Genomic DNA, 27858 nt, shown 5'->3' with positions numbered 1-27858 from the left:
CGGTGATCTGAGGGCGTTGTTAATCAGTTTCAGCTGGATTATCAACAGGTGCACTAGAGAGGCAACAATTAGACAACTCCCAAAACAGAAATGGTTACGCAGATTAGTGAGCCGCCCTATCCTACAGCCACCGCTGTACGTGTCGTTGCCAGGTTTGCTGTGTCTCGACTAGACTGCAGGAGACAAGCGGTTACTCTAGGAAAGCCGGACAGGCCTGGAGAAGGTCCTTAGCAGGATCGGTATCTGCTCCTGTGTGACAGGAGGAAAAGCATGAGCACTGTCAGAGCTACAAAATGAGCTCCAGCAGGCCGCCGGTGCGACTGTATCTGACCAAGCAACCAGAAACAGACCTCATGAGGGTGACCTGAGGTCAGGGAGAGCATCTCGTTAGGTGATGTGCTCCTTCAATCGTTCTGAGCAGCTCTGTGGAACCAATCCAGGTATATGTGATATGATGTGGGTGCCACTTGCATATGGTGGCATTAGATTTTTGGTGATGTTACTGCTTTGTTGTTGTGTTTTTAACGTTATATTTTTTGTTTGACAGTAGCCATGAAGCACAAATGAAATTTCCAAAAGGACAAATCATAAATGAAATCTAATAAAGGAGCAAAGCTAGCTCTGCATCGCAGGTTAAAACAGGCCTGCAGAGCCACGGAGGAGGTTTAATAAGGTGATGAATAGTGGAGATGAATAGTGGATCGGTTCGGCACGCACGTGACCCGAAGATTCGAAAAGGGGAAAAAAAAGTATGTGTATGGTGCGCGTGGTGGGTCTGTCAAGCAATAGCTATGGTCAGCGCTAGCGGTCCAAGTGGAGGAGCAGAGGAGTTTGCGGTATTTAAGCAGCCCTTTGCTGCCCAGTCCGACCGGCCTAAAGCTATTACAGAAGCTATTGGGGAGTTTAGCTGCAGACGGGAGGCCGTACTCCGTTGTGCAAAACAAGGGGTTTAAACTATGATGAACGTGCTTGAGCCACACTATGATATCCCGTTCGCGTCCACCTTAGTGGCAAGATCGTTCCAAGCATGTATGAGCAGGAAAAGATTTAAGTTATGGCTGAACTGTCCCAGGCATCTTCTGTTGGCCTAACTACTACAAACGGGTGGATCTCCAGGGCTACGTGACCGTGACCGCTCATTATATCACAGCAGAGTGCGATATAATGAACGGTATGTATTATTGTAGGGTCTACCTTACAATATAAAGCGCATTGAGGCGACTGTTGTTGTGATTTGGCGCTTTATAAATAAAATTGAATTGAGTGGTAGATACAAAGCCCTGTACTGCCCTATATCGTACCTTTTTTTTTTTTTTTAAATAATTGCGTGGAATGAGTCTTGAGTTGAATGTTTTTAACAGGCAAAAAATACTTCAATAAGTAAATGTAAAATTTGTCTTTTTTCTTTTTCTTGCTGATCCGAAAATTGATCCGATCCCTGACTTACAACCGTGATCCGATCCGAACCGTGAGATTTTTCATCCGTTGCACCACTAGTGATGAAACACCAGTTTTGGTTAAAAACTTCACTTTCAGGATTAAAAGATATGTGCGCTCCGACACAAAGAACATTTTTCTGTTTCCATTGGTATGACATGACCTTCATGGCCGTGGACAGAAGCTCGAGGTCCTTTTGTGGGTAATGATCATAAGAAGCTCAGGTAATCAGGATTTACCTCTGCACACAGATCACACTACAGCTTCTGCTTTTGCTTCATCAGCTTTATTTAGCCAAAGAATACATACAGGATAAAGAGTAAAAAGAAAAGAAAACCGTATGCAACCCCTCTCCCTCTGTGTAAATCATCGGGGGGACATAATGAACAGATCCTGCGTGACGGTAACAGGCCAAACAATGTTGTTCAGTGGGTGAGAAAAAGGCACAGACAGCTCTTGAAGAGGTAACACGTTTGAGATAAAATGGCAGTTTTACAGGGGGCACACAGACAGTTCGTAGTAGATAACGTGTGGAAAAGTAAAAATGATTGTGGCCAAATGAAAACAATCCTCAACATCAAGATCACAATATTTCATCAAACACTGCAACTGAAGGATGCAAGCCTACTTTCAACTCATTTAATTTGAGGTAAAATTTGTTAAAGTCATAAAATTTGATCTTAAGGACAAAAAAAAAAACAACAAACTAAAACTAAATTCTAGTGTTTCATCACATTTCTACCAGCATATAAACAAGCTTACTCTACTGATGCTTTAACTAACAATAATGGCAAGATAAATCGATATATATATATATTTATATATATATATTTATTTATTTCAAAACCACGATAAAAAAAGGAAAAAGCAATACCCATCAAATTTGCTTTTTTTTTTTTTTTTTTTTTTTTGCCATTTGACCACACCCTCAGCAGGTTATCCACGGCTATGCGTCTGAAAGCCAATTGATCACCTCACATTAGCTTATAGTGTAAGAGAAGATGAAGTGCACAGACCGGGCACCTCGGGATTAAAGATTAGACATCAAGAACAATCTGCGACGAAGGGCGACTCAGGATCTGAAGAGAACGCTGAAATAAAACTATCAGAACTTTCTAGTAATTGCATCATTTAATAGAAAGGAAAAAATGTTTACAAGTTTATAAAAAACACATAAAAATATGCCACTGAAATGACATGCCACTGATTTCGCAAGTTTTTTTTTTTTTTTTTTAATTTCTGAGTAAAGTGGAAGAGCGAGTGATTTATTTATTTTTTGTTAGTTGAGACACTGACTGAAGAAGGACGACGGTGATTTTTGCTGACATGGTTGTTCTGTACACCAAAATTGGATCAAACTGTGAGAAATTTAGCTGCAGAGAAACACGTCTCTTTTTGTCTCACCGTTAAACCCATTCGGGATGATTAATCTTTCACATTGTTCGCGTGAGGAAAATTAGCACCACCTGCCGTTTCTGTCAGAACGGACAGACCTCAGTGATGACTTCTCAGATTAAATCCCTGACGAAAAGTAAGTGATGATGGAGGAAAGCGAGCGGCTCGGTTCACAGTGAGAGACGGACGGGAAAAGCCAACATCAAGAGACCGTTTGGCTTCGGCTACAATCAACAATCCGATGACGAAGTGATGCAGCGTGTGTGAGTCTCGAATCTTGTGCGTGCATGTCTGTAGGTGTGCGCTCAGGATGCAGTGTTTGCAGGCAGATCCAAAGTCGACTTTCTCGTTTTAAGCGGTGAAGTCGGGCCAACTCGTGACTGGCAGGAATTCCTTTAGGTCATAGGCGAGAGAGGTGGCGAGAGGAGAGTCGGGCGAGATACAAATATGTCCTTCATCAGAGCTGCGAGACACAAAGAGAGAGACACGGTTAGGTCAGAGGACACTTCACAGCTGAAACTCTTAAGCTTAAGAATCTCTTGTGTCTCAGACCTACACAGGCAGTGATTTCTGGCATGTTTTTAACAGCAGGAGGTAAAAAACACCCCACAGAGTCACAAAAGGTCCCTGCAGGGGTTTGAACTAAGCACTCTTTAGCTGTAAGATAACCACTGATAAATAAGATCTAACCTGAAAGGAGCCAGAATAGAGAGAAAACTGCCATCTGTGATGTACAGTTTATGCTCCAGACCCATCACGTTTAATATCTGAGTGAAAAAGATCCCTTTACAATCCAACATTATCATAACAGGAAATCTGTAAGTAGCCTATGCACCAACATGATCAGTTATTGAACTGTGTGGAATATCTTGCCTAGATTCCCAAACATTATCTCAGTATGACTACTAGATGGCGCCAAATCACCTGAATTTGGGATGGAAGTCACTCAGTGCCCGTTATCCTCTGATGTTAATTTGAAGCAAGTCTGATAATGTGAGCTGAGGTTAGAGATCTTACCTGCAGTGTCACACAGTCCTTGCATGCCTCCTAAGACCGGATCTCTGTCTGTGAGCAGATGGCTGCGACTCTCCGGTCCCGGGTCCATGATCAGATCTGGTTGGTCGGTTTCGTCCAGACTGTCCTGAAATCGGAGGTTAACATGTGGTCAGGTGAAAAAGTTTGTTCTGAAAACATAATTATCATTACATAGCATCTATTAGTAGAAACCAACTAAATACTGATTTTTCAGATTTTCTAATTTGTTGTTTTTTATTAAAGGTAAAAACTGAACACTGCATCAATAATCAAGACAGAAAACATTTTGGATTAAACGTCTTAAAATCATCCCTCTCGGCTCTTCCTCCTCTTCCACTCACCAGTAGTTTGTGGGTGAGAAGAAGCTCCTCCTCCTCCATGGAAGGATCCTTTTTCTGTCTCTTGTCCTGGAGCCTCACTGGTGACAGCATCTCTTCAGCAGCGTCATGAGTCCTGAACGAGAGACAGACGGATTGTAAAACACGTAAATCAAATGGTTTTTTTAATGTTCAGATATAAATTTTTAGCTGTGTCTTCACCTACAATAAAAAGCTGGAACTCTACAACATCCTGAATGGGCCACTGTACAGAGGACAAGAACACGGCTTTCTTACTGGCGCCTCCCTCAGGACAAATTTCCCATTTTGGCATAGGGCCATTGTGCTCAGTTACAATAATGCAAGGTGAAACTTGGCTTCCTGTTTGCTCTAAGCACACCTTTGCACCAATAGTTTTATAGATAACGCTGGTCTAGCTTACCGTTTCCTGCTTGTTGCTGAAGTTTCGGAAGGTTTCTCAGCTTCCTCGGTCATACTGCTGAGGAAGGTCAGCTGGAAGTCATCGTCCATGGAGATGTACGGAGCCAACATGTCCAGGTCCATCCCCTCCATCTCCTGAGAAAATGCAGGTAGGACTGAATATTTTGCAGAAAGCGGTTGACTGAACAGTTTTTATCAGGATGTCTTTTGTTGACGCCTCATCGCTTCATGCTCTTACCACCGGGGTATCTTTCTTTTGGGCATCTTCTGGCCAAAAGGCGAAGAACTTTTCCACCTTGCTGGTGTCCATCACCTCCTCTTCACTGCGGCTCTGAGACACAAACATCGATTAAGGGTTAAAGGGAGGCACAGAGACTTCGACTGATGCACAAAGACTTAAGGCTGACATTTACCTGCTTGGGTTTAGGTGAGGAGCTTGGCAATGGTGAAGAAGAGGATGAGGATGCAGATGGAGGAGGAGTGATTGGGTCAAAGATGGGTGCGAGGAGTTTTCTCAGCTGCGGGGTACACAGATCCTGAGGGTGCTCGGGCACCGAGTTTGGACTGAGTGGACTGGCAAATGAGAGCTCGACAGAACCTGAAAGAGGGGGGGGGGAAAGATCTACTCTGAATAACCACCGACGACATTTCTTCAACTGTAACATGAACGAGGCTTTTAGGTTTATATATTAAAAAAAAAAAAAAAAGGGGGGGGGGGTCCTCTGTCGGCCTCACCTGGACTCAGAGGTACGATGGTGTCTCCGGCATCAGGAGCCAACTGCAGCAGCTCCTCCGGCTTCTCCCGCAGCTCCATGAAGAGCTTCGCGCTGCTGCTGGAATCTGAATCCACATCTTCAGCCTCAGTGGAAACAGTGCGAGGCTCGCTGTCAGTTTTAGACTCGCACATGTCGGCAGTCCCGGAGTCCTCATCTGCCGGTTCAACTTTAGGCATGCGACTACAGCGGGTCTGCTCCATGGAGAAAATCACGTCTGGCTGCTCCACAGAGCTAAAGACGAAGAAGACGATGACGTTAAAATCGGGAACAGTAAATGGGCGCACCATCCTCACTCATGTTGCAGTTTGAGAGACAACTTTGCTGCTTTTTAAAGTACCTGAGGATGAAGTTGAGGCAGACGATGGCATCCGGCTGGGAAGTTTTACTGTTGTACAACACCGTGGCCTGAGTCTCCGCCCACACGTAGCCACCGTTGTTTGCCAGGAAACGGTACTGGCTGGTGCTAACCTGACCTTTGGAGAGCACTGCGCAGTGTGGACAGAAGAGAAAGAGGAGGATGATGATGATGAAGTGCCAGAGCAAGTTTTCACTTCATTAAAACACAAATTCTGGGAGCTCCTCGTTGAAACACAGCTTTTAATAACAGCTGAAATGGAGTAAAACCTGTGCCTCAAATACAAGCGATGGACTGATGACACATCGAAGAAACACCCTTAAACTAGTTTTATGAGCTCAGGTGGATCAAAGCCAACTTTTCTGATTCTCAAGCAGGGTCGAGGGTGAAATACATTTAATGGAACTTAATTCAGACATTGGTTCCTTATTACATTAGTATATTAGTAGTAATCAGAAATGAGGAGCATTCTTTTTAAAAAAAACACCCCTCTCTTTCTCTGCCTTCATCATCTAGACACCAAATGAGAGAATTTCTTTTGTCCCCGTGTGCTCTCTCAAATTTTCAGACTTTGTTTTAAAGGCCAAGATGCACTGAAGGTGTTCTGACGACAGCCGAGGGCCAAATACCCTGCTGAGAGTTTTATGCTGGATTTTGCTTTAATTCGTCACCCGTCCGTATATGAAAGCCGTTTAGACCCAGGTAAGCGGTGAAAAAGATTGAAAATATTACACTGTTGTAACACGCAGACACACACTGACACTCACATGTGTGCAGGCTCTTGTTGATGTGATCTGAGTCGAGCGCGTGAAGAAACTCGAAGCCTGAGCGTCCAATCAAATCATCAGGTTTGTATCCCACCAGCTCTGCAACCCTGGAAACAGTGTGAGAAAAGAAAACCAGGAGTTCAGAGGTTTCTTTCCCCCCTTTCTTTCACGCTACAGTGGAACGGTATTCCTCCTGCTTCCCATCCATGGGGGGAAGGTCAAAGGTCGAGATCGGTTACATTTTTCCATCTCACCTGCCCTCGCAGTGGGTGAAGCGCAGGTCCATGCTGTGACGGGTGAGGAAGGTGCAAGTATCCAGAGGGAACTCCACGCTGGACGGGTGTGGGATGGGCTCACACAGCAGGGTCATGACTCTGCCTGCAGGGGGCGACGCAGAGCCGCTGCCAAAGGGACGAATGTGGCCTGTGCAGTGGAGGACCTGGAGAAAGAGGGCGAGGAATTTAAAGCAGAGTTCATCAACCAAGCACGCTTCAAACAACCGAAATAAACTTTTTTTTTTTTTTTTTTTTTGCTCAATTTCATGCTGCATAGCTGTAGTGAGCTCCTTTTAATGAAAAGTATTCAGTTTGGCTCTGCTTTTGCCAATGTTAAATTCAGAAAGAATAAAAAAAAACTCAAATTTGAGCTGTAATCCCTTAAATGCTCAGAAGAGGTTTTAAAAGAGTCCCTGCTCTGTGGCGCTGGAGCCAAGACGCGTCAGTGCTGGAAATCCTCTGACTCTTCCAGAGGTTTTAAAATGTAAGTGCAGCACTTTAGACAGGAATGGTAACATCAGGACACGTGCCACTGTGCAGCAAGTACACGTGAGTGCATGAATTGAAAGTAATGTGTGTGTTTGAACTAGTAGGTGTACCGTTTACAGCGTGAAGGCCGGCTGCCAGCGTTAATTTGACCATATCTCTTTCAGACTGGACTTTAGCTGCATGTGTGTGTCTGTTGTGCCTATTTTTATGAGGACCAATTATAGCTTCAGAACTAGCCGTTCCTCACTTTGTGACACACCTTCTAAGGCCTGTTCAAAGGGGACGTATTCTGCTCGTTCCAGCTGACAATTTATTATTTTAACTCTTCCTTTCTTGTGGTTGGCTGCCCATCATAAACCGAAGACCTGGGTAAAGGTGGGTGAAGCTTATGTGCTCAAAGCCAGAGGTGTGAGCTCGAGACGTCCTTATTGAAGGTAGTTTATACACCAGCCAAAAGTAAATGTGCACTGCTGATGTTTGGGCTTGTCGTGCACCTCCCAATTCTTTTTGCAAACAGTAAGAATGTGTTGGGGAGAGTACAAGCAATCTTCTGTTCCTGCTCGAGCCCCAAGGCTGTGATTTATTTATTGTTTTTCCTGAGCAGGAACACTTGTCATTTAGAAGAGGCCTGCAGCCAATCAAGTGCATGAGCCAAAAGTTCAGCTTTCACTTGTGAAAGTATATATTTACATAGGAATAAATAAGGAAGCGGTGAATACGTCCACTTTAAGGGTTAAAGACATGCTCCAGCTGGACCTGGCGGTATGAATAAAACAGAACATTTCTTTACAGCACTGCAAACTGCACTTTGACCCTCTTGTATATTCAGCAAGTTGGTGTATTCTAGTATATTATTACTCTGTTGCTGAGCAGTAGTTAGCTAGTAGCTGCAGTCCTACAGTTTATGAATGCAGCCTACTATTCTAAGCATTTGCACTGTTTACAACTAATTCTGGATCAAAATCCAACATGGATCCAGCCAAAACTTTAATATTGAGGCTTCTAAATAAAAACTAATAGATGACAGCATGGTAGCTGTGTCCATCTTTTATATACAGGCTATAGTTTTAATGTTAAGGCTAGTCGGAGGTTAGTCAGAGGTGAGTGAGCATCCTCAGAAAGCCATCACTGTGAGGTGTGTGTGTGTGTGTGTGTGTGTGTGTGTGAATTACTAAATGAACAGCTGTGTGTAATACAAACCTTCCAGGTGGCAGATTTGATGTTGACGGTGCGCCCCCTGGTGGTCAGTGTGCTCTTCATTCGCATAAAGAAGTTCCTCTCGCTCGTCTGTTCTGTCCGTGACTTCTTACTCAGACCTGAAAGCAACACGACACCGTTAACGTGGGTAATTCACAGAAGTTTGTCAACTTACAAGAAAATTTGTTAAGTACCAAAAACATTTTAAAAATTCAAAGAACAGCTGCGCTCAGAAAGCATACACAGACGGGCTTTGCTGAGTCTTTGTGACCACAAACAAACAGAACTAATACGACAACACGCACTAAATTAACTCGTTACAGTCAATCTGGCCTGTAATTAAATTCTGGAGATCAAATTAAGAAGATGACCGAACTACAAAATAAAGGTGTCAGTGGGCTCCTGATCCCCGGCTCTGCGTGTTTACCTGGACGTGGAGTCAGCAGGTCTCTGAGCTCCTCTTGATCGCAGGGATGAACAAAGTCATAGATGCTCTGACCCAGCAGCTCCAGCTGTGGACGACAAGAAACCAACAAAACTGCTGAGTCACACACCAACAAACACAAGTATCAACTGCTACCCCTGATTTTTTTTTTTTTTTTTTTTTTTTGTTAAAGCACAAACATGTATTTTTTGAACCTGACGTGTTGGTTAAAAGTTTGTCTGTACTTTATTTTCTCTGGTGAATCAATTTTTCTTTCTGTGTTTAGCAGCGACTGTAATTACAGTTGACGAGGTCGGGTTAAATCGCCACCGCTGTTACAGCATGCTTCACTCTGGACCTCGGTGAATACTCGCCATAACCTCCTCAGACGGGGCTAAGAATAGATCTAAGGAACAGATTCTTCTTCCCGCTCAGCTTTCATAGACACACTATCCTGGCAGCTCACAGGAAATAAAAAAAGAAAACAACTCTTATCTAAGAAAAGCTCCTAAGGGCTGAGTGTACTAAAAGCTGACGTAGGTCAGGAATGACAACACATCTACAATATAAGCAATAATGATGGCGTTCTCACGTCCAACGAGTACCTCTGGGGTTTAATTACACACCCTGAAACAACATTATTACAGTTCACTGAAAGTAAACCAAGACGCTGTAATTAACCAAAATAAAAACTACACTTTAGCAAATACGCTGCTGCGCAACTACAGAAATAAACTACAATAAATGCAACACACAGGAAATGCCTTCAGTTTAGTCCAGTTTCTAAACCCAGCAAGTTTATATATGTATTTATGGGGATTGGGGTGATGTGTCAAGTGTTTAAAATGACCAACACCACCAAAAATGGATGTTTGGAGACCAACAAACATCCATTTTCTGGTGTAGAAGGTTTCCTAATGTTACACACTGCACGGAAAACCAGAACTGACTTGGAAAATAACCGGAATGCCAAGCTGACGGATCACAAGACCGTCACACAAAGTGGCAGCTGAGTGGGAAACTGAAGTCGGCACGGTTGAAATGAAAGGAAAAGATTTAAGACTAAAGTCTGTAAAATTAGACATCACAGTTACGTCTCTCCAGCACCCAATCAGCCATTAAACCAGCAAAGAGTCTTTATAAAGTAAGCATCACCACACAGGAGGGCACATTTCTGGAAACGTAGAAATATTCATACATTTTTAATTAATTGTTGGAATCATAAATGGTAAAATAAAGTGATTGTGGAGCGAGTGCTTGTCCTGTTTGTCAGCAGGATTACTCGCAGAGACACGGATGGATTTGCATGAATTTTTACCAGAGGTGCAGCCTGTTACCCTGCTCTGATTTTATGTCACATTTTCAGAGAAACATTATTTCAATTTCGTTAAGGAGGAAAAAAATCAAAAGGCAAACTGATCCTAATCCCAATGCAGACTCGCTCATGGAGGGTGTGGAGGGAATGTTTTTAGCCTCGGAGAAGCTATGCGGTCTCCTGTTACTCTGTGTTTACGAGAGCTCTCAGGCCTCTCGAAAAAGAAGCCTCGCTGATTAGAACAAACTGAGTAAATAAATGACTTTGCAAAATGTGAAATTTAAATCGGGGAGTGAATAATTTTACATACGATGCACTTTTATTGCGTCAACAGCACAGGTATCAAAATGTTAAAAACACTTTTAATCAGAGTTAAAAGATATTTATCTGGATATATAATACAGGCGTTAAGCTCTGTTTTGTGCTTTTGCACGGCTACACTGATCCTGAATGCACCTGTAATAAAGACGGTCTGTTTAAAATTCATGCAGGATATTTTAAGCCGTTTCTCAATAAACGTGATTGTTTACTTCTATGTTAAAAGAAAGGTGGGTTATCACATAATTGTTTTATTGGTCCATTAACTAAAGTGACCTTCACACCCTCGATATAAACAAACCAAATGGTTTGTGTGCTAACTACAGGTTATTACAGCAATATTCAAACTACATAAAAAGTTTCCAGTCATTAGATTCATGCATCCATCCTCCACGATGCCTAGTGAGCTGAAAGGGGACTTGGAAACCAAACACCTCTCCTGAGAGAAGCTTGGCTCGTTCTCAATAGTGCTGGAACCGAACCAGATGCAGCACAGATTGTGTAAAAGTGTCTGAAGGAGGCCGGGGATACGCGGCAAATGGGCAGTTAGAGTTTTAGTTAGACAACACGATCCGAAGAACCGACGGGGCAGGCAGGAACACAGGTTGCCAACAAGCTTTGAAAGCCACAGTTACAGCATCAATTTTTCATTTCAACTTTATTTATACGCCGCAAAACCCCAACAACGGTCTCCTCGAGCCGCTTTATATTGCGAGGTAAAAACCCTACAATAACACAGAGAAAACCCCGACAATCAGACGACCCCCTACGAGCAAGAACTTAGCGACAGAAATCATAAATGAACATAATCTGAGCTCAACCTTTGAACAGAGGGCTATCACCATGGTTACAGAGGAGGTTTCACAGCCATGGATCCACACAGTCCTCACTTTCTCCATTTATCAAAGGACGAGTCAGTGTGGTGAAGCTTTGGCAGCGAATACTTTGGTTTCTTTATCACAAACTACGACTCACGTTATCTGTCCTCGCCTCTACCTACAATCAGTACTTGGCTTGTTACACAAAAATCAATCAACAGATGTCAGGATTAAATGTCCTGGACACACCTGCACGGCACAAAAACAAATGCCTTAAGATTTCTGTGCCACCCACAAAGCACAAGATTATCATTTAAAAACATCAAGACAGTGTGTGTGTGTGTGTGTGTGTGTGTGTGTGTGTATACCTGTGTGATGCCAATGTGTTTGTTGACATTCTCTGTCAGGTAGATCATATCTCCCTCCTCAGTCATCACCATGATGAAGCCAGCCAGCGCCTGAGGATAGAAAGCATCCATCGGATCTTCATCCTTCTCCTCCTCCTCCTCCTCCTCCACCTTCACCTTCACCACCTCCTCCTCCTCCTCTGCCACCTCTTCAGGCTCTTCTTTCAGATTCTTATCTGTTGCAGAAGAAAACAACAAGGTTATTATTATTACCAGAAGCCGATCAGGCAGGATTACTTAAACCCAAAGTCTTTAAGGTTAAACCTCTTTTCGACTTCGCACGTCTTTAACTGCCTGAAAGTCTCCTCCTGGATTTTCACCAAGCAGACCATGTTGTAATCTCTGCCGTGTTTATGGTGATTTGTGTCACTCTTGGAGCCAACCCGTTCTTATGTGTAATTAAGCTGTCAGCATAGCCACATTTTCAAATCCTGCTTTGGCGTTTCCTCTGCTGCGATGTGAGCTCCTCTCTGAGATTTGGCTCAAAGAAACCTACTCTGCTGTAGCAGAGTAGGTTTCACCAACTTTCTGCCTGCATCTCCTCCCCATGGCTCCGTGTCTCTGCTGGTGTGGGCATTCACACCAACAGCGCAAATTAAAGGTCCTTAATATGCAGACCTCTTTGGAAATGATCATCATCAACTCCTGCAGGATTTTTCCTCCAGTAAATCCAGGAACACACTTTCAAACCCTGACGTACGTGTCATATTTGAATCCCCTCAAAAATCCGAAACAGCTATGAGAATGTCTCACCTCAATCAATAAACCAGTCAGGAGGAGTTCATGACTCTGCTCTCACACCTGAGGCAATGAGCCGACTCATCTTGTTAAGTAGTAACACTGAACACGCAACATGCCAGAGCTGTATTCACATTCACGCAGCGTTCATGCCTGACTGAGTTCATCATTCAAACTCTGTCACTCGAGAAGCCGTTTAAAGGATTAGAACAACTCACGCTGCTGTTTTTAAAGGACTTCACCACTTGGAACATTTTATCCAAACCTGACTCACCTGCAACAACAACCACTTGAGCCACAATCAAGCCTCATATTTGACTGTAGTCATAAAAGCATAACCTTCACGTCTTTCCTCATTCTTAACTCTTCCCGTGGAACTCAGAAGTTGCATTACTTACCTGAGTTAAACCAATCTTTATGTTTTCTGCCATTAGAAAACAGAAAAAAGAAGCATGCAGGTCATGAAATTAAAGCATGTGCAGAAAAACAAAACCAAAAGAACCAAACCGAGTCTGCAGCTGTGCTCAGTATGCTAACATCCTGCTGTTAAGCAGGTCAAATATTTACAAATTCGACCGCACTGCTTCAGCAATGTTTGCTTATTAGCACTAAAAATGCAGTATAGATGGAGCTTAACTGTTTTGTAGTTTATATTGTCGAACCAAAAACCGGATCTGCTGATGGTGAAATGACTATTTATCCTCTGGGGCGCGCGATTCAGACCAGGTGACATTTAAGTGCACTGCATCCTAAGCTGTTTTCAGGGCTCGGGGCTGCAGAGAATGTGTGAAAACACCTTTGCAAGAATTTTATGCTTTGTCACTGTTGTGCACAGCAGCACATTTGCACCAACGCAAATCCTGCCATGCATGAGCTTTGGTTAAGTATAGCGTCTTAGCCTAAACTTAACACAAAACGTTTAATAATTTTTAATCAGGCAAAACTTATTGATCCAGAAAGGATTTTCAGGCCCTGTTGGGACATACTGTCACATGACTCTGTGCTTCTTACCTGATCGAAGCAGGTGGTGCATTCGCAGGAAGCTGAGGGTCGCTCTCATGATGGCTGCTTTGTCCAGGTGGGTGGACACTCGGCGTGGGAGCGGCAGAGTGTGGGCAAGCTCATAAAAGACCTCGGTCTCCTGACTCCGCCTGCATCTGGCCGCATCACGAGAGCGCAGTTTTCTTTGTTCTGTGCTGGTCCTGGAGGAAGGAGAAGAGGAAGATGATTAGCAGGTGAAAATTTTAAAAAAGGAGCAGAAGACTAATGTGGAAAGAAGAAGCTGTGAAGGAGGAAGGGAGGATAATCATTATGTGACAGAAATAAATAAAGAAGAATGGACGAGGAGAGGGGAGGGAAAAGATGATTAGAGCAGAGAAGGAATGTGGGGCAGTGGGGGAGGAACGGGGGAGCTGAAGTGGGACTAAAAGAAAAAAATAAGACCTGTGTGGAGCCCAGAATCAACAATTCACTTGTAACCAACTTTCCTTCTCCACTCCAGCCCCACCATGTGTTTCTCCTTTCCTCTGCTGACAACGCTTCTTATTGTTAACACAGAACTACAAGGAAGAAGGTCAGAGTATGAGTGCTATACAAAGAAGGCTCCTCCAGTTTCCTTTCAAGCAACATTAAAGCGGATCTGCTCTGCTTTTCCTTATGGTCAATGGCGAACGCTCGTAATAAACATGGCTAAAGTTTCAAATGATGACCTCAGAGTTTGTACGAGGAATCTCTGTGAGCGCCAAAGCTCTAAACACTTAGTTGCAGATAGCTTTATATAAAATCCTCTTGGCTGTTAATTTTTAATTTAAAATACATCTTCAAATACCTGCACTGAGCCAGTTCAAGATTATTTTTAAAATCGGCATGCATCTAGAAAACTCTAAAATAAACTCCCAATAAAGCCCTAAAAGCCCTTCAGTGCTGCAGCTGTGCGGTTTTAAAGCCTCCAGCAGTGACCTGTGAGTCAGGCTGGGAATTTTATGAGCAACACTCGGTGCCCTAATAAACTCATAAACTGCAACTTCCAGTCTTCTGGATTTCGAAACACACTTGAGGAGGAGTTCGGGACCAGATGCTTTTAATGCAAAACAACCCAACCATCAACTATATAATGCACTAATCACAGATGCATGTACAGATTCTGTAAAGAGAAGGCGTTTAATTACAGGGTTAATCCCACTTTAAAGGCAACGAGACAAACGCCATCATGTCTTTACTTGGTGATGGTGCCCACAAGTTTCAGCTCTATAAACACTCCAAAGTGGGAACAGAAGTGAGCAAAAATAGGGAGAAGCACCCAAAAACTGTAGGGAACAAAATGTTTTTTCATCTCAGCAGCCAGGAAAACGTCCAGATCTACAGGGCTCCCTCCCCCACTCGTCTTTTCTTCGCTCTGTCTTCATCCATCGCTCAGCTCGCTCTGCACCGCTCAGGCCGAGATCAAAAAACATGTGCTGACAGGACAAAAGCCAGGTTTCACTTCTTCACTTCTCTTCCATTCACTGCGTTTTGCAGCCGTGGGTGGATATGCAATCATGTTGAGGCCACACAGTGTCACCTAACACACTCTTTCACTGCAAGCAGCAACTGTGGAGGACCCTAACTAAGAAAAATTAAAGAGTAAACGTATTTGTGGAATATTTATAGTGGCGGCCCCTCATGATCATAATTTGGATAAGTTGTTAAGAAAATGATGGATTTCTAAATGTTCACTTATTGATACATTTAGTTCTGAATAAATATAAAACAATATAAAAGTAAATTAGAAATAGATTAGAAAATGCAATTTGTGGGGCAACTGCCGTGTGATGGTTGCTTATCAATGTGTAAGAAGTTGCAGGTAAACAGGTTGCCTGAAAAAGCTGAATGGAGTCAGCAGTTAATGTTTATACTATAAAAAGTTATTTTGAAAAACTTGCACTGTAAAGCATGCTGGAAAATTCCTATAACTAGCCTAGCTAAGGGCTTTTATTTTGAAATATTGCACACAGTGTATTGATCTTCCATTAGGAAAAACAGGATTTTTCTAGTTTTCAAGCTCGTGGGTGTATTAGTCCTCTCTGGCTCTCCAGTTCACTTTAATAGGGAGAGATTTACGGGTGGTTTTCTTGTACAACAAATATTAAATTATTGAAAAACAGTAAAACACTTTTGGAAAAAGCAAACAGCGAGCAGGCATCTGAAGGGTGTCTTCGTTTGTGTGGGATCACACGGACGTCGCAGAAGAAAAAAAAGATAATGATAAAGAATTTGGCTGACGAGAACACACAGCGGGACTGCGCGCTTTAAGTATTTATTTGGTGGTGCTTTTTAATCATGAATGAACAAAGAATGGCATTTAATACAAGGCCTAATTATTTAAACACATATGTCAACATTCCATTACATGTGCATTGTTGACAGATAAATTAAAAACTAATAAAGTTGTTTCTTTATTTATTTACTTATTTTGGCACATTGGGTCCTCCATAATAAAATGCTACAGGCTTTAATAACTACCTAAAACAAAGTGACCTCTTTCAGTCTGCCGACTCAGGCCAATAAATGATCAAACCGCAGAACAAAAAGAACACAACACAGGACACCAGCTGAGCACGGCTTCAAAAATAACTTCTGCAGCTGACAGACGCCTTTACACAGCGCGCGCACACACACACACACACACACACACACACGGTCAGCATCATCACACTCATTATGGTAATACATGTTTGATCACGCTGACAGAAATGTTGCACAACTCTTCACATTGTGGGTTATTATTCCTTACAGGGGCCTCCACATCCTCTAAAACAAGCAGACTTCGAATGTGAAATTCTGGGCCGATGCTGCTGTTTAAAATTACGACTTTGCCAGTATTGTTTTAGTCTTTATGTTTATTTTTTCGGTTTTCAGCAGCAAAAACAAAACAAAACAAACAAAACCTGCCGAGACAACAGATCAGACCTCACCTAATACTGCTGCTTAACATCCACTGGAGGAATATGGAGTGAACCAAAATCAAATGAAGGTGATCAATGAATAATAATAATAATAACAACAATAATAACAACAACAACTCCGAGTCAAAAGAAATGAAATAAAGTGGGTCTGTGAGTGCAAGGACATCTTTTACATTCACTGCCTGATCTGAAAACCTCCTCCTTGCTTTGGTTTGAAAGTGAACACAAACATGTCTGTCCTTTATTCAGACAGTAGCACATAATGTTCCAGCGGGACACTCGGGCACACCCACACTGTTTGTATCAGGACCTAATCCACCTGGAACCCGTGTGAATATCTGAGCTCAGATTAAAGAACATCTTTGTTTTTGCTGCTGTTGCATCAGCACATAATACCACAAATCTCTTTATTACGGGGCATTAGAACAAGAGTACAAATTTATTACACCATCCGCATCCATGTGATGGCTTTTATTCAACAGACAGCAAACAAACACAGCCACACACACACACACACACACACACACACACACACTTTCAGAGTCTCCCCCCTCACCCCCCTCTGAAAGAACAGCCCTGTGTTCCTTTGCTGGAATCTTCGTGCAAAGAAGTGAAACAGAGTCACGTTCACAGCATGAACGAAAGCACAGCCTGAAATACTGAGTGTACCCGTACACCGCACAGGGATTTGGTTTGTTTACCTCTGGGGTTCAGCTCAATTTTGCTCAAAAGCACAACCAAAAATTAAATAAATAAGATGTTTTCCTCCAGCAACATCTTTGCTGCAGCTCTCTTCCTGCAGAGGTGTCTGCAACACTTTTACTTATCATTTTTATTCAATAGTTTTGTCTACAAGGTGGCCAAAAAAGAAACAAAAAAAAAAAAACAACCTTGTAATTTTCCACAGCTCAGGGTCATGAACTTTTTTTTTGGTGTGTAAGGAACTGACTGTACCAAAGACAGGAAACTCTGGTATGCTGCTTGCAGAAAGACAAAAAAAAAACCCTCTCGGTTTAGCATGTCAGCTTAACGTCACTCAACATCTTTTGGGTACATAAACACTGCGAGGGTCACAACACTGCAGATATATTTCATGCAGCTTCTGGCACGCCATCCCAAGTCAAACGCATTTCCATGTTTAAGGAGGTGAAGTGCAGCTGGACAGTCGGAGATATGGTCAGTTTCACACCAGCCTACGTCACCCTCAAACACACTCAGCAGCCGTTCGGTAGAGATAATGGTGCAGCTCGTTTTGTCTCTGTGCTGCGTCTGTGCAAGAAAAACAAGCTGACAAACCCACTTCAAACCGCTGCGCTGGAAGCTGACAATTAGACGACTCACACTCAAACTCGCAGCAACAAAATAGCAAGACGTGAATTCCCAAAGCGCAGCTCAGTGACGCCAGGGGCGGACAAACCCCTTCAGGGGGTTTTCATCAGATTTATTGACTCATGTCCACAAGCACAGGTGGAAACTTTTCCAGGTTTAAAGGGTAGAAAGTCCACATTTTTTGGATGAACACCACCGCTCGAGCTGCACATGTGACTGAATACTTTTACATTTTCTTTCATTTTACTTTTACACACCCTGACCTTCCATCAGCCAGAATGACTTGGTTAAGATTTGGAAAACAGGAGTTCAGTTCTCTTGGTTTCCGCCAGGAAGTTGCCAGAACCAAAACTCAGGATACCTTTTGATACCAAAACTCCAAAAACGCCCTAGTAGTTGGTTTTTTCATGACCTCAGCTGCTGTAGGCGGTGTAGGTACTGAACCTGCAGCTTTTCAGGAAGTGACGGGGAACACCTACATGTTTAAGTGCATTACATAATTTTGTTTTGGTATTGCGGATTGTGTAAATCTACTGGCTCTGATATCATCTACTCAATTTCAAGTATGATGGCATTCCTAGTTCCCTCAAAGCTTCCTCCTTAAATGTCAAATTCCTCCTCCCTGTGCTGGAAAACTGCCAAATTCGTTTCCTCACTCATGACAGCGTTTCACGTTTTGCCGTTAGACGGAGGTGGAAAGACATTTCCACACATGCACAGCATCCTTGAACTCTTCTAGACATCACCTGACAGAGGTGTGTGAGAAAAATGTCTGACGTAGTCACTTTAAAATAATTTGAACCTGCCAGCTCCCTCATAAAAAACTCAGACTGTCAGACTGTGGGAGCAGTTCGAGTAATCGCTCTACTGGTGCATTTACCGGTAGTGAAAGAGCGTCCTGGAAGCTCGATCCAGACAACTCCCTCTGAAGCACTTCCAGCGGTTTTAACATGTCTCAGGGAAACGGCTTCCTCCTGTGTGCTTCATGCAATATAAACAAAGCCAACTACAGAAAACATCCTGACCTACTTATCCTGAAACTCTCCAAAGTTTGTGAGTGAAAACGGCTTTCTGGTCCTACATCGTCTCACGAGATATTTATTCTCTGTGCACAAATTAAACAATCGTGCAAATAAGAAGAAATCCCGTGAAAAACAGCGCTGACATGATTAGGCTCAATTTCAAGGCCATTTCCCTAAAATAATGCTGTTTTGATAAGATGTCACATTCACACAAAGAACGTCCTTCGATGGCGGTGGGTGATACATGAGGATATGGGAAAAGCAAAACACGTCCGTTATGCCAAACCTGTCAGTGTTAAGCATGCATGGCTACTGCTGGGAGGTCTTTATGAACCCAGACCGCGTTTTCTAAACCAAACCAGGAACTTTTTAGAGTCTAAAGACAAACCTGTAAAACACAAGAGTTGGACGCGAATGACCCTCCTGGCTGATTACTCCATCACCCCTCCACCAGCCTAACATTAATGTTTAAGGTTTTAAAATATGTCCTTACAATCAAAAACACAATAAAAGTTTGTCCATCATTCTTCATCGTTTTATAACAGAACAATTAAAGTCTTCATGGAGCTTCTGGAATCAAACCAGGGACCTTTCACTTGTTAGGCGAATGTGTAAACCACTACACCACAGAGCCACACACAAAGTACTAACACTATGTTGATGGATTTTGACACATTAAAAGGAGCCGATGTAATTACACCTGGACGAGTCAGTCAGGTACTGCAGCCGCGTTACAGCTGTTTATCACAGCACCCAGCAGCCTGCCAGCGGGAGGAGCCTCAGCGAGCTCCGTGTCCTTGGTCAGAGAGCAGCGCTGCTCTTTGTCGACTTATTGCTCAATACAAGTGTGTGCATGTGTGTGTGCATGTGTATGTGTTGGGACGAGGTGTACAAAGCCCTGAATAGAGCTCTGCACCAAACACTGTCTTCTGTGTGTGTTCTGGAGTACAAACTGCGGTTACTGAGCCGTCACACATGACTGCGCCTTCCTCTAAAATACACACACACACACACACACACACAGTAATCTATAATCTACACAGATGGAGCGTCTATGAAACATGAGGTAAGCAATAACCTGTTGGACCGCCGCTTACGCTTAGAACACAATGTCCTCTTGTGGCATGTGTAGACGGGGGAGGGAGCGCGCGCACACACACACACACAGACACACACACACACGAACACTCAGAAGCAGGTCACGAGACTTTAAAGCAAAAGGAATAAATGCAGCAATGAGGACGGGAGAGAGTGAAGGAAAACATGAGGAAGTCCAGGACAAAGACTCCGGGACCCCCTTCGTAAATAATCACACATATCCTGCCAGCCCACTCCACACACACACACACACAGTCGTGTTTTTACATCTTAGTGGGGACATCTAATTGACATAATGCTTCCCCTAGCTGCTAACCCTAACAATCAAAACTGAATGCCTAATAGTAACCCTGACATTAAAACCACATTTAGAGTCTCAAAAATGCCTTCAAGCTCGTGGGGACGGGCATTAGTGTTGGTCCCCACAAAGATATGTAAACATGGTACACACATACAAACACCAGACATCTCATATACTTACTGACATGCGCACTAAACTATAAACAACAAAGTGAGCTCAGCCTTGTTTGGCTCAGTACACAATGTCCAAGACTGCTGAAACAGGGAAGGGTTGTTTTTGGCAGCCTGGAGACTGTCATGGCAGACGCACACACACACACATGCACACCTTTGGCATAATGTGGTCACATTTGAACAACTGTTCTTTTTCCTACTCTCACAGGCTGTTTTGGCCTTAAACCAACTTTTCTTTAAAGCAGAACTGTCAAACTCAGCTAACGCGCCAATAAAACAGTCTCAGAATAACTTGCTGATCTGTTAGTACAGCAGAGAAGGTTCACACTTAATGAGCCAAAACAGATGATGAAAATCCTGATTTATCTCAAGAATAATGTAATTTCAACATTATGTGCTTATGTCAAGTCTTTTTAAATCAGTTAGTCCCAATCAGAGACACTTCTTTTCAGGTGACCACAAAACTCATAAACAGAACTAGGACACATTAAGTACCAGGAGCAATCCAAGAACACATACTTCCTCCAAGGCCAACAAACACACACCCTCCACAATCTGAGTGTGCAGATCCAGATTAATTTGTGAGATTATCTTTAGAACATCAAAACAATTTATAGCGTGTGAAACATCTACATCTGCCCCATCAGACATTAGTAAAGAGTCCTTCCAAAAACTTCTTGGACTTGGATGCAGAAATTTATGGAAACAAGCCGAGTGTGTGCGAACAAATTTCCCAACAATCTAGCTTCAACTTTCTGAACAAATACACAGACTGGACCAAACACATAACCCACGACGGAGGTTAAAGCCCAAGACCATTTCTTCATATTCCTCATTTCCCAATCCACATTTTTATGAGACACATCAAAGCTGACACCAGCAACTTTATGGGCTTTATCAAACTAATTTTAACAGACTAATCAATAATGTGACCGAGAGTTCATCCTTGTGAGTCACCTACAAATATGAATATATGTACTAACACATGACACCTTTTGGTTGAGTACACTGTTCTGGTGGGCTTCAGGTTTCCTCCTGGGCGGAGGTCACAGCTCCTGCTGTGGCTGTCCACTCTGTCCCACATGTTACCCCCCCCTCACCTCCATCCCCTCTGCTCAGACAGGAAAGACTATACTTCCAGTTTTAGTGTTAATATTAAACCCTAAAGCCTTGCCCCCGACACCAAAACATCCGCACTGCCAGCGGGATTTAAAAAGAACCTCAAAGCATTTAAAAAAACAAACACAAAAAAAGAGACATGACTAGAAATCCTCCATAAATTATCTGCCACTTACTCCAGAACATATATTCACTTTAAAGATTAAAGTGTGTCTCTTATAACCATATATATGAAAATATGCCCTCTATGGCAGCCATGCTCTCTGATAAATACAAATATGTCATATAAAACAATGTGAACCAAAGGTGTACTCAGGCTCTGCTCTAAAGCCTTCAGAGAACACACCGTTCCTTTCTTTGAGGTGTCACTAAATGTCCCCAGACTCTCTTCCACTTTCCACCAAAGCTTCCTCTTTTTCTTTTTTAAACAATCTACTACAATAAGACGCAAAGTCCCGAGAAACCCCGCGAACACGTTAATATTATCTCTCCGCAGCCATCTCTGTCTGTTATGTCTGCCTGCAATAAAAAAGAAAAATCCATAACTGGGATGCGGGACATCCATGAAGCAGAGCAACATGGCGTGAACAAAGGCGGCGGCTGTGCTCTGCAACAGCAACACAAGACCAGACTGAGTAATACAGATGTACGGCAGATATCACATTTCATGCATATTTATCTAATTTACAGGCTTGTAAACATGCTGTAATATTAATTATGTCTATTTTTTAAGGACATAAGCCTGTTCCGCACGCGCAATTCAAATGGGATTTCAAATTAAAAGGCTGTATTGAACGCATGGAAAAGGCAGCACGGAGCTGTGGAGGGGGGAGAAAAGAAGATTTTTTTAAATTTAAATAATAATTTAAAAATAGTGTTCCTTGAATATAAACAGGCCGACAGAGAGCTGGTCGCACAGCCTGTAGCCGTGCGAGCTAAGCCGCCGTCGTTTCCACCGCCCGCTGCTGCTTTAATGGCTCCCGGACACTCAAAGTTAAAAGCGAAAAAATACAGATAAACATACCGAAGCCTTCACCCGAGTAACCGTAAATCGATAAGTCTTACCGTTTGACCGCAACGACCCCCTCCTTCTTCTCCATCTTCAATCTAAGTGCTGAGCGAAACGATTCGGCTTTTTATTGTTGTTCATCTGACTCGACTACACAGTAAAATCCTAAACCCCTCAAAGGCGTCAGGTTACTCCCTGTAAACACGGGCTACTTCCGTCCGAGACTTCAAAGTAAGAGTCCCTCGCTTCCGCTTACGGTTTCTCTCAATTTCTTATTAACAAGGTGGATTTTAATCTATAGTTAAATGTCTTCGGAGGCCTTTACTTTTCGACCGCAGGATATTGCGCAAAATTTACCTAAACAGGCAAAGTTATTTTTTATATTTTTTATTTTATTATTGTGTTTTATTTCATTCTGTTCAGGAGTTTTCAGTTTGTTTTTGATGAATTTGACTATCAGTTATTATTATATTTTATTCTAACAGTAGGAAGCAGGTATTTGAGGCAAACTTTAAAACGCCCAGAATCGGTTTACAACACAAACACAGCATTGCGTGTCATGTTAGGCCAGTCTGTTTTTAACACCGGCAAAGACTAAAACTGGAAACATTTCCTGTTTATTCTCGTTTTATACTGATTTTTGTGTCTAACAGTACTTTCCTTTAGATCTTTTTTCAAAAGTCTAGTTTTAGTGTTTCATTGCGTTTTACTTAAGCACATTACCGTTTATCTTTACAAGGAAACAGCAGAGCGGATCAAGTTAAAGGTGATGTAAACAAGTGATTAGTCTCTGAGCAGTAATCAGGAGAAGGTAACGAATCAGTTTGATTGTTTGGACACAGTTTTAAAAGATTAACCGGGGATAGAGACTGCTAATTGGCTTTAACTAATGACCCGGTTACATGACATGTGTTGTTTTGCCTTTCTGTCTAATCCGCGTTAGGTTTATCAATAATAGAAAAAATAAATAAATAAATCGTTTTTAATGTTGTTCCTCTGTCTGAATGGGTGTCTTCTTGATAATTTGGTTTCGAAATAAACCTTCGTTTGTAATTACAGGTATTTTGATTTGTAATGGTTTGATGGGTGTTTATCATAGTTTTACATCCCACACAGTACATATGCCTGATAAAATATCACCAGTGATCGATGACGGATCATTTAGCAGCTGAAATCTGATGCAGATTGGGAAAGTGGGTCACTCGGTCGAATGGTGCCTTTATTTTGTAGACGTTCTTGTTTCCGGTATTACTGGTGTCTCTGCCTTCACCCTTCGACGCAGGCGCTCTGAGGCTCCTTACTGCGTTTCACTCTCGGCTAGGTTGCATCAGTGGCTAGGTTGCATCAGTGTCGACTGTGTCGTCATAACGAATACGGTGATCATGTAAGAAGCGAAACCTGAGAGAGAAACAACATTCAAGAATCCTGAAGGGAATGGAGTGAAAACGGAGGCCGGAATTTTGATTTCCAGGAGAGGAAATATTTTTAAAACTTAGTTTTAGGACAAAGTTGGCAAAGTCTTGGGGTTTGAGTGTTATTCGTAAATACGCAGTCATGAATACCATATTCTATGTGCAATAACCCAACTGTATATACATAACACTATTTATTACATATTTACTTTTTTACACCTTTTTGCATATTTGTACATTTTATATATTTTATCTCTGTTAATACTGTTCTTATGTATATAGTGCTGAAGAACTGTGCCCCCCACCCCACATGTTTGCACTGAGTAGGAGATGCTCTGTATCTCATTGTACAACTGTATAGTGACAATGAAGGCATTCTATTACATTTTATTCTACGAAGCACAGCCAGTCAGCTGCTTTGCTTAGATGGAGCTTCTCCGCCACCTGCCCCTTAACACCAGGGGGTAAGAAGAGGAGGGGGCAACTTAACTGAAGCAGCTGAGGGGTTTAGTGAAGTAAACCTCTGGAATCAATTTACATTTAATACCCACAATTCAAGGCTGAAATTAATTAAGTTTTTAAAATGTTTTTCAGGAAACTCGTGACCTCTCCTGACCTCCTCCATACATGCCAACTTTGATTTGGCATACCTCAGCCTTTTCTCTGTTTCCCTTACTTAAGAAGAACTTCTTCACAGGCACACTTACACTCTGACCATTTCTAACACTTCAACTTTTTAGTTCTGCAAAATTAATGGGAACAAATGTGTTAAAAGAAAACATGTATGTTATGTATAGGCTCAACACTGGTTCATCCCTTAAGTGTCTTTTTTATGATAGCTCAGTGTTAAATGCTTTAACAAACAAAACCATTTTTCTGAAATGGTCAGGCAAAAGGGCTGGACTGAAAATTAATGAACAAGCAGCCAACATCCAAAGAAAGTCCATCAGAAAGCCCGGAGAACTATTGAACAAGACCACTTCAAAAATTACAAGAAAGTCTTTGATAATTGGAACATGAAGAAGTGAGACTGGAGGCCGTCGGACAGTACTGGAACATGATGCAGAGGTGTTTAACGATTATTTTTGAATCTTGTTTATGGAGACGTGATGTGACTGTGACTCTTTTTTGTCAAACACAAACAGCTGCACTGTTTCAGCCTGCGCATGCTCGGTACACTAACAAAACAGGCTTCTTTATACGCTTATTGTTTATTAGAAAGACTAAAGAAGAGCCTCAAAAACCGTGACTCTTCTAGGTTCACAGTTTCAGTGGATACACAGTCTGACACCGTGAGCTCACCTGTACATTCAAACTCTTTCCAGATGTTTCTCCGCCTCTCAGCAGCCATCTGAAGCACCTCTGACGTGAGCACTTTTTTGTTTTTGGGGAGGGGGGTGTTAAAGCGTTATTTAAATGAATAGTTTAACTACACTAGAAAATAAAAAAAAAATCCATGTAGTGGATTCAACAGTAAAAAGTAATAAAAACACTTAAAACCTTTGTTATGATTAAACAGCCTGGATCAGGGTGTCTAACCAGCTGTGACTGTTGCCTTTTTCCAACAGACGGTTTCTGCATTACAGCCTGAGCGCCCACCCGACCAGAACAGTGCTTTGTTACATTAACACACACACACACACAAATGTTTGATTGGTTACATCAGCACACCGCCTGAAGCTACAATGTTACAGTGAACATCAACACTGTTGCGGCCTTCAGTGGAACGTCATCAGTTATACGACGGAACAGTCAATCACAGTAGAACAAGGTGTCCCTCCGGCCGATCCATTCTACCACCATCAGCCCTGAGTGTTTAACGGGGTATTTTCTTCCTCTGCAGGCTCACAGCGGAATTACAGCTGATGGTGTTCGTTTGCGTCGCCACTCCACTGATCGTCAGAGACGAAAACACGCTTGATTAAAGTGGTTACTCATTAAAGCATACAAATCTGTAACAGTCCTCTACAAAATAAAGTACTCCAGTTGCCATGCACATCTTGTGCTGATGGCTCTGCAGGGCAGGCTCTAAGCCTCAGACATTTGGATTTGTAACTGATAGGCTCGGTATCAAAAAAGTGCTGCCTCATTCTTACAGTCATGTCTTCATTTCAGGGTAACTATAAATAGCCATTCCTCATTACAGGAGCAGATATAAGACACATCTGTTTATGTGTGTGTCTCATACTCATATCAAGCACGATGGTGTAGTGGTTAGCGCTGTTGCCTCACAGCACAAAGGTTCCTGATTTGATTCTTCTAGTCAGTGTGGGGTTTGCCCCATGCTTGTGTTCTCCCTGGATCCTCTCACAGGTTGGGTTTACTGGCTAAACACATTTTACATTTTTTTTTAAACTATCTCCAAACTTTATGTCCCAAAACTCTACAAACTACATGAACCAAACATCTGACTCTTCTGGTAAAACTCACAAAAACCAAAGTTTTACCTTTGCTCAGATCTGCACAGTGTCACCCAGCAACCATATCACCCACACTTCATCAGAAAAACAAAAACAGTGCTCAGAAAATGCAACTTTTTCTGTGGCAGTTCCACAGAAATTACAAAAGTATGAGATAAAATCAGAAGTAGGACCTCAGCTTCCATTATTACAGTGTGATGTACTTATGCCCTCACTTACATAAGAAAAAAAAAACCCAGAATAAAGCATCTGGTAAAGATTTGAGTTTAATTTATTTTGTATATGTCATAAGACTTCATACCTTACTTAAAAGTGGCCAGTTTCACATTTTTCTCATCCAACATTATAAGAATCAAGTATAAATATTATGTTGAAAAAAGGAAAAATGGAAAAATTATGAACAAAAACTGGGAAAAAAATTTCACTCAGGCAAATTTCAGGCACTCACAAGAGGTTTGGATAAATAACAAAAAGCTTTTATGTTACTGGGCTGAAGACATTAGAAAAACACCTTTGTTCCTTTCTATGAGTGTTCCTGTTATTTCTTTAAACATTATGTTAACTGAGAACAAAGTGAAATGAGAATAAATCTAAGAGACTAGCACTGCCACTGAAAGCAAAGTCTAGCACAGTTGCTCACATTTCATCTGAAAGGACTCCTAATCTAACTCGTCCTCATCTTCCTCCTGTGCTTCTCAGATTTTTTCCTTCCGTTGCTGGCATCAACTTTCAGCTTCCTCCTCACTGGCTTGAGCAACAAGAGTGAACGATTTAGTGTTTAAGTGAAATCTGAGCACAGTTGCGTTTAACTTCTGCTGGAACACATGACAAGCTACTGAGAACAACTCTGGGAACTCTGCTGTGTTTGCCCTATTTTTGTGGCTTTACCTTTTAGCGTTGCAGATAAACAATCTTTCAAAGTCGATACAACTGCAAAAATCAGGTGTTTGTCTCTCTGGAGTCATTAGATTTCAATATTTTTCAATTTTATCTGTCATTCCATCTTAAGAAATAGTTGTTTTACTACAGCATATCAGCCTTGACTCTATGTCTAATTTCTAACATAGAAACTTCAGCAGCGCTTCTTTTTACACATAAAACAAGAACAAACAAAAGAAAATTGCAGTGACATGTATGGGACATGTCACTGCAGTGGTCTGATGACTAATGCAACCACTCAGTGGTTTGCAGACCGAAGGATTACCCTTTGACCCCTTGATAGCAGTATGACGCATACAATTAGGCTCAGACATTTAACATTGATCCAGTTTATTCCTGTGAACATCGATGAATGAGTCCTTTACCTCTGGTTTAGTTCTCTACTGCTAACGCGTAGGAGTGTGAGGAGCTCCGGGAATATCGATGTCCTTGTTAGAAAGACAAGATGGCTAGACTTCCCCAGACAGATAGTTCAGGGTATCTTCGATCTGTGGTGATTCTGGGAATGTTCAAGGATATAAGGAGTTCTTTTAAACGTCACGAACACAATATTGTCCTCATATGTAAGCTGTTGTGTTCTGCAGATGT

The 27858-nt window shown here is 42.2% G+C and overlaps 1 protein-coding gene and 1 long non-coding RNA gene across 2 annotated transcripts; one reads left to right on the top strand and one right to left on the bottom strand.

The window, feature by feature from the left end:
• Positions 1 to 1707: 1707 nt before the first annotated feature.
• hif1al (hypoxia inducible factor 1 subunit alpha, like) lies at positions 1708 to 22701 on the bottom strand. The gene is made up of 15 exons (XM_084949831.1): positions 22556 to 22701; positions 13516 to 13706; positions 11728 to 11942; positions 8912 to 8996; positions 8488 to 8603; positions 6778 to 6962; positions 6524 to 6630; positions 5739 to 5886; positions 5361 to 5632; positions 5039 to 5223; positions 4864 to 4956; positions 4627 to 4760; positions 4209 to 4320; positions 3850 to 3973; positions 1708 to 3295 (listed from the first exon to the last, which is right to left on the bottom strand). Exons 1-15 carry the CDS (start codon positions 22588 to 22590, stop codon positions 3228 to 3230), a joined length of 2070 nt encoding a protein of 689 aa, XP_084805957.1. The 5' UTR covers positions 22591 to 22701; the 3' UTR covers positions 1708 to 3227.
• LOC146373258 (uncharacterized) lies at positions 3906 to 5239 on the top strand. Its single transcript, XR_014802140.1, has 2 exons — positions 3906 to 4001; positions 4111 to 5239. It is a non-coding gene; the product is annotated as an uncharacterized LOC146373258 (long non-coding RNA).
• Positions 22702 to 27858: the final 5157 nt, after the last annotated feature.

The sequence above is a fragment of the Perissodus microlepis genome, chromosome 14, assembly GCF_051167445.1.
Source record: "Perissodus microlepis isolate ML-2025 ecotype Zambia chromosome 14, ASM5116744v1, whole genome shotgun sequence".
In the NCBI taxonomy this organism is placed as follows: Eukaryota; Metazoa; Chordata; class Actinopteri; order Cichliformes; family Cichlidae; genus Perissodus; species Perissodus microlepis.
This window is presented reverse-complemented; position numbering and strand designations above follow the sequence as displayed.

Bases quoted from the DNA above. Each gene is read 5' to 3' on its own strand.
- hif1al (XM_084949831.1), bottom strand. From the start codon at position 22,590: ATGGAGAAGAAGGAGGGGGTCGTTGCGGTCAAACG. The intron at 3,974-4,208 runs GTGAGTGGAAGA...CTCCGATTTCAG, and splicing joins TTCTCACCCACAAACTACTG to GACAGTCTGGACGAAACCGA. The intron at 3,296-3,849 runs GTAAGATCTCTA...TGTGTCTCGCAG, and splicing joins AGGACTGTGTGACACTGCAG to CTCTGATGAAGGACATATTT.